The sequence below is a fragment of the Carcharodon carcharias genome, chromosome 4, assembly GCF_017639515.1.
Source record: "Carcharodon carcharias isolate sCarCar2 chromosome 4, sCarCar2.pri, whole genome shotgun sequence".
In the NCBI taxonomy this organism is placed as follows: domain Eukaryota; kingdom Metazoa; phylum Chordata; class Chondrichthyes; order Lamniformes; family Lamnidae; genus Carcharodon; species Carcharodon carcharias.
In genome coordinates this window covers 167,534,585-167,542,247 of record NC_054470.1, presented here as the reverse complement: position 1 = coordinate 167,542,247, position 7,663 = coordinate 167,534,585, and the positions used below count along the sequence as shown (strand labels likewise).

The following is a 7,663-nucleotide window of genomic DNA, read 5'->3' as shown; positions in this document are numbered from 1 at the left end:
AGTATTGCAGGAACAGGTGATAACATTTCATCTGTTTAGCTATTTTCTCAAATGAAATCAAGAATGCTTCAATGTCTCTTTCCTCAAACTTTGGAAGAGCTTGCACAAATTTAAACATCTCCCCACTGGGTTCTGGTCTGCAAATAACTCCTTCCTCACCTACTGGCATCTCTTTTTTAACTGCATGCATTTTTAAGCTGGAACTCTCTCTCTTTTCTCTTTCTCCTTTTTCTAACTTCACCATTTCTAGTTCCCTTTCTTGTTTTCTTTCTCTCTTCTGCCTTTCTGCCTGTTCCCTTTGAAATGATCTTCCTTTTTCTTTTTCTTCTGCCTCCAGCTCAAGTAGTGTCAGGTATCACTTCCAACTTTAAATGCTGTGCTATACCTTGAACTATCTCTGCTTTCCTGGCCCCTGCAGGTAACCCCAAATGTAACTTAGCTGCTAATTCCATTAACTTAGCTTTAGTTATCTTTTGTAAACCTGCCAAAGTTATAACTTCAACTCCCAGACTAGATTTAGCAATTGTCAAAGCCATGTTACACTCTCACCACTTCAAAAAAACCGCCACACCAACTCCTGAATTCAAAGTGCTTCTTGTAATCGTAACCTTAAGATCCACCAACTTCAACCCAATCAAGGAATTTCAAATATATCCCACAAACAACCCCCAATTTTTGTTATGACACAGCTGATTGTAAATGCTGAGTTCTTCAAATCCCAACAAGAAACTTGAAACAACTGTCAAAACCTGTTTTGCAGTTTGTATAAATTTCGAGATGCGTGCCTTGAATTCAGTAGTAATAAGACAACCAAGTCTTATAGTTTTACAAAACTAGATTAAACATTTATTAATGAGAGAAATGGTTTTTAAATACATACATAGATCTACCCAATGAGAGAAAAAATTCTTCTCATCTCTGTTTTAAATGGGCAACCCTTATTTTTAAACAGTCATCCCTAGTTCTAGATTCTCCCACATATCCTTTCCATATCTAACTTTTCAAGGCCCCTCATGATCTTTTATGTTTCAATCAAGTTGCCTCTTATTCTTCTAAACTCCAGCAGATACAAGCCTAGCCTGTCCAACCTTTCCTCATAAGGCAACCTGCCTAGTACTAGTATTAGTGTAGTAAACCTTCTTTGAACTGCTTCCAATGCATTTACATCCTTCTTTAAATAAGGAGACTAATACTGCATGCAATATTCCAGATGTGGTCTCACCAGTGTCCTGCACAACAGAAGCATAGCCTACCTACTTTTATATTCAATTCCCCTCACAATAAATGATAACATTCTATTAGCTTTCCTAATTACTTGCTGTAATTGCATACTGGCCTTTTGTGATTCATGCACTAAGATGCCCAGATCTCTCTGCATTTCAGAGCTCTGTAATTTTTCAATATTTGGATTATATGCTTTTTTTCTTCCTGCCAAAATGGATAATCTCACATTTTCCCACATTATACTCCATTTTTCCAGATTTTTGCCCACTCACTTAACCTATCATATGTCCCCTAGTAGACTCCTTATGTCCTCTTCACAACTTACTTCCCTACCAGTCTTTGTATCATCAACAAATTTAGCAATCATGCCTTCAATCCCTTCATCCAAGTCATTTATATAAATTGTAAAAAGCTGAGGGCCCAGCACTGATCCCTGGCACACCAATCGTCATATCCCACCAACCAGAAAAAGACAGATTTATGGCTACCCTGCTTCCTGTTTGCTAGCCAATCTTCTATCCATGTTAATATGTTAACCCCTACACCATGAGCTTTTATTTTGTGCAATAACCTTTGATGTGGCACCTTATCAAATGCCTTCTGAAAATGTAAGTATAGTACATCCAGTGGTTCCTCTTTATCCACAGCATATGTGACTCCTTCAGAGAACTCCAATAAATTGGTTAAACATGATTTCTCTTTCACAAAACCATGTTGACTCTGCCTGATTGCCTTGAATTTTTCTAAGTGCCCTGCTATAACATCTTTACTAATAGCTTCTAACATTTTCCCTATGACAGATGTTAAGCTAATTGGCCAGTAGTTTTCTGCTTTTGGTCTCCCTCCTTTTTTGAATAAAGGAGTTCATTTTCTGTTTTCCAATCTAATGGCACCTTCCCCGACTCCAGGGAATTTTAGAAAATTAAAGCCAACACATAAACCATCTCACTAGCCACTTCTGTTAAGACTCTAGGATGAAGACCTTCAAGGCCTAGGGATTTGTAAGCCCACAGCTCCAACCATTTGCTAAGTACCACTTCCTTGATGATTGTAATTTTTCTGAGTGCCTCCCTCCCTTCCAAATCTTGAATTACAGCTATTTCTGGGATGTTACTTGTATCCTCTACAGTGAAGACCAATGCAAAATACTTGTTCAATGCATCTGCCTTCTCCTTATTTTCCATTATTAATTCTCCAGATTCACTTTCTTTAGGGCCAACACTCACTTCGTTAACTCTTTTTTTATTTAAGTATCTATAGAAAGTCTTACTATATATCTTTATATTTCTGGCTGGCTTTCTCTAATACTCTATTTTTCCCTCCTTGTTAATCTTTTTGTCATTCTTTGCTGTTCTTTATATTCTGTTCAATCTTCTGACCTGCCACTCTTCTTTGTGCAATTATATGCTTTTTCTTTAAGATTGATACTGTCTGTAACCTTTTTCGTTAACCATGCATGGTGTTCCCTTGGAATTTTTCTTGTTGGAAAGTATCTATTCTCTGTATTCTGAAATATCCCTTTAAATGTTCTGCCACTGGATGTCCATTGACCTATTTCTTAACCTCATTTCCCAGTTCACTTTAGTTAGCTCTGTTTTCATTCATACATAATTGCCAGGCATTTCAGGAGAATTGGCAACTCTATTTTCCTTTAATTGGCCTTGGGCTTTGGATTCTTTTTGCTTCACCCAGGAGCACCTAGGAATAAGGGAAGGGTTTGAAAGGTTTCGATTCCATTTTAACTTTAATTCTGGAGGCACCTAAAGGAAGGGACAGTGAGCAGCGCAGTAAGGAAGTTTACGATCCTGCATCATCACAGCTTCATGTCAGCCGGGTGGAGCAGCTAGTATTTTTCTGTCGATCATTGCCATAGGCTTCTTGTTGCCTGGCATCAAAACTCCTTTAATGCCCGTCTTCCTCCCAATGAACTTGGCAAAAATGTGGATATACACACACACAAACAATACAAAGGGGCTGCCACATTTCCTTATACAGCGTTATCATTGTAACGGGAATCCTCTGGGTGCAACCAAAAGGCCAAAGGGGGAGACTATATATATATATATACATCTTTAACTTTATCAAAATCAATTCACAAATATGGGAATTTATTGTTCATTTTAAGTAGCTATGCAGTGTAAAACGATAACGTCATATTAGAATATATTGTGTGTAGCCGTGTTACAAACCGTTCCCCCCGCCCCGTAGCGAGACTGTTGTAAAGCTTGTTACACATCTCCAAGGTGATGAGATTCCATAAACACTGGCCAAGTGCAGCGGAGGTGCGCGCTGTGAAATTGGTTGTCAGCTTCCCGGGCAGATAGAAAGTGATCAAGTCTTTGAAAGGGCCAAAAAAATCTAATCCATGCATTTGTAACATGTGACACAAACATAGCTAAAGGCGATGAACAACTGTTGGGCATCATAATCAATCGCTTTTCTTCCCCCCCCCCCCCCCCCCCCCCCCAACCTTAGGATTTGCAGTTTGTGTGACTCCCAGACTGAAGGCTTTTCCCAGTCAGCTGCAATAATTCTCGGTGACGGCCCCGATTTTTACACCCAAACGGAACCATGCCTGGGGATTCGGGAAAAACAGACATGGATAGGATCGGCCTCTTCCAGGAGATGAGCTATGTCACTGTTCAGGATCCGTATGTCGATGCAATGCCAAGTAGGTTTGCACATCTAACAATACTTCATTTAGAACTAATGGTGGTAAAGGGTCACGGTTCAGAACTGAGAAGTGAGTTTTTACTGTCAATTGACGTTTTTTTTTTGATGTAGACATAGCCTTTTGGCAACAATCGGGAAACAGTTTTAATAACATGCATATTATGAACTTCCAGATGAACTTTTAGACAGAATAAACGTGGTACAATTTAACACAGCAACTTTTAATATTGTAGGGAGGACCTGAGAGTCCCTTTCGGAGTCTCACTTAGATTCGGAGCCGTACTCTGGACATAACAGGAATGAGTGACAATGACAAGTAATGTGTTTGTTAAAACAACAATATTATTGAATATTGCATAATGATTATTATAATAATGACAATTATACTTGATATATTAATATATAAAGAAGAAAAATAAGTAAAAAGAGAAGATAACGTTATTGAAAGAAAAAAAAAGCACTTCTGATATATGTATATAAGTCGGAAGAAAAGAAAACAGATTTTCCTAAAGTACAAAGAATAACCCTAATTTAGCCTGTTCCACGACAGCGCCCTAAATTGGTACATACATTACCAGGTCGCTGAGCAACCTACAGGTGGTCACCACAGTCAGTCAGTCACTCCGGTCCTAGCCCTTGCTCCAATCTTCAGTGGTGACTATTCCACTACAGCTGCAGCAGCGAGTCTGCAAAGCAACGTCCCTTTAAGCCAAATTTCTGACTCCATTCCAGCCTTCCGAATCCTTTCCCAAAACAAGTCCCAGTTCTTATCAATTCTTCTCTCAGGTACTGCAAGGCCACACAGACTTCACAATATCCAAAACAAAAACAGAATTACCTGGAAAAACTCAGCAGGTCTGGCAGCATCGGCGGAGAAGAAAAGAGTTGACGTTTCGAGTCCTCATGACCCTTCGACAGAACTGTTTTTATCTTCACAATATCCAAGTTGCTTATGCATCTTTTGATGGTATCGGCCCATCTGTCTTCCTTCGAGTGTTATGTCCATCATTCAAACTTAGGTGACGACCATAGGTTACTCATTGCCCTGGCCTGTAGCCTGAGGGTCATTGGATGCATTAAAAAAAATAAACAAAAGACAACTTATTTTAGTATCCTAGCTTTAAAAAATGGAGAACAAAGATGTAGCCTAAATACAGTTGGGCATGGCCAGTATGAAAAAAAAAGGTCTGGGAAAATAGGTCACTACTGATTATTATTGATTCAAAACAATCAAAACGCAATCATAGCTTGGTTAAGATCAATAACACAGATTTAATACAAAATAACTTTAAGTATTCACCATAGATTTAAAATCATGAGTAAAGCAGAAATAAAATGCAAAAATACAAAATTGCAAAATAATGGCTGCAGATCTACAATACAACAATACAGATTTTTCTGTGCCTTCTGAGCATGTTTTGGGCAGAAAACAAGTGCAAACCATACCAATCTAGCATTGAGACAAACTTTTGGTGCCAGCGTTTGTCCCATTGCTAAATTCATTGGGCCCATTATATGGGTGTCAGGTGTTTATTAATATGTTAATGAGGGGCATAGCTACTATTTAAAGACCCTTTGGAGAAATCAGTCACCCGTGGGCCTACACCACTCAGATCTTCAGTAGCATGCTGCAGCGAGCAAGTGGCTACTAACAGAAATAGGTCATTTAAAAATTAATAAAACTTATTTTAATATAGGGCCAAGAGGAGCAGGAGTGTTCCTTCCAGCTCTAGTATTCCTGATGGCTGCAAACTTAGTGGCTTCCAGTACAAGGAGCTGTCCACTCTAGGGTTATGAACATACAAGCATACCAATTAGGAACAGGAGTTGGCCATTCATTGCACCCCCACAAAAAAAACTTGCTCAGCCTTTCAATAAGATCGTGGCTAATCTGACTGTGGCCTTAACTTCACCTTTCGTTTCTAACTCCAGCACCACCACCCCCCCCCTCCCCCCACCCCCATACCCTTTGACTCCCTTGTCAATCAAGAATCTATCTAACTCAGCTTTTAAAATATTCAATGATTCTGCCTCCAACCGTCTTTGGGGAAGAGAATTCCACAGACTAACAACCACCTGAGAGGAAAAAATTGTCTCATCTCCATATTTTTAAACCATATCCCCTGGTTCTAGATAAAAACAAAAAAACTGCGGATGCTGGAAATCCAAAACAAAAACAGAATTATCTGGAAAAACTCAGCAGGTCTGGCAGCATCGGCGGAGAAGAAAAGAGTTGACATTTCGAGTCCTCATGACCCTGCGACAGAACTTGAGTGAATCCAAGAAAGGGGTGAAATATAAGCTGGTTTAAGGTGTGTGGGGGGGGGTGGTTTGGGTGGGGGTGAGAAGTGGAGGGGGTTGGTGTGGTTGTAGGGACAAACAAGCAGTGATAGAAGCAGATCATCAAAAGATGTCACAGACAACAGAACAAAAGAACACATAGGTGTTAAAGTTGGTGATATTATCTAAACGAATGTGCTAATTAAGAATGGATGGTAGGGCACTCAAGGTATAGCTCTAGTGGGGGTGGGGGGAACATAAAAGATTTTAAAATATTTAAAAATAATGGAAATAGGTGATTGATTCCCTTCCCTTCCTTGACCTCTCTGTCTCAATCTCTGGTGATAGACTGTCCACCAATATCCATTACAAACCTACCGACTCCCACAGCTACCTCGACTACAGCTCCTCACACCTCACTTCCTGTAAGGACTCCATCCCATTCTCTCAGTTCCTTCGCCTCCGTCGCATCTGTTCCGATGATGCTACCTTCAAAAACAGTTCCTCTAACATGTCCTCCTTCTTCCTTATCCGAGGTTTTCCACCCACGGTCGTTGACAGGACCCTCAACCGTGTCCGGCCCATCTCCCGCGCATCCGCCCTCACGCCTTCTCCTCCCTCCCAGAAACATGATAGGGTCCCCCTTGTCCTCACTTATCACCCCACCAGCCTCTGCATTCAAAGGATCATTCTCCGCCATTTCCGCCAACTCCAGCATGATGCCACTACCAAACACACCTTCCCTTCACTCCCCCGATCGGCATTCCGTAGGGATCGTTCCCTCCGGGACACCCTGGTCCACTCCTCCCTCACCCCCTACTCCTCAACCCCCTCCTATGGCACCATCCCATGCCCACGCAAAAGATGCAACACCTGCCCCTTCACTTCCTCTCTCCTCACCGTCTAAGGGCCCAAACACTCCTTTCAAGTGAAGCAGCATTTCACTTGCATTTCCCCCAACTTAGTCTACTGCATTCATTGCTCCCAATGTGGTCTCCTCTACATTGGAGAGACCAAACGTAAACTGGGCGACCGCTTTGCAGAACACCTGCGGTCTGTCCGCAAGAATGACCCAAACCTCCCCGTCGCTTGCCATTTCAACACTCCACCCTGCTCTCTTGCCCACATGTCTGTCCTTGGCTTGCTGCATTGTTCCAGTGAAGCCCAACGCAAACTGGAGGAACAACACCTCATCTTCCGACTAGGCACTTTACAGCCTTCCGGACTGAATATTGAATTCAACAACTTTAGGTCTTGAGCTCCCTCCTCCATCCCCACCCCCTTTCTGTTTCCCCCTTCCTTTTGTTTTTTTCCAATAAATTATATAGATTTTTCTTTTCCCACCTATTTCCATTATTTTTAAATATTTTAAGATCTTTTATGCTCCCCCCACCCCCACTAGAGCTATACCTTGAGTGCCCTACCATCCATTCTTAATTAGCACATTCGTTTAGATAATATCACCAACTTTAACACCTATGTGTTC

At 41.1% G+C, this 7,663-nt stretch overlaps 1 protein-coding gene across 1 annotated transcript in view; it reads left to right on the top strand.

Annotated features, from left to right (window-relative positions):
- Nucleotides 1–3,733: 3,733 nt before the first annotated feature.
- c4h4orf47 (chromosome 4 C4orf47 homolog) overlaps nucleotides 3,734–7,663 on the top strand; it is a 28,106-nt gene continuing 24,176 nt past the window's right edge. The window contains exon 1 of the mRNA XM_041186803.1: nucleotides 3,734–3,895. Within this exon, the coding sequence (XP_041042737.1) occupies nucleotides 3,796–3,895 (100 nt within the window). The 5' untranslated portion in view covers nucleotides 3,734–3,795. The remainder of the gene's footprint in view (nucleotides 3,896–7,663) is intronic.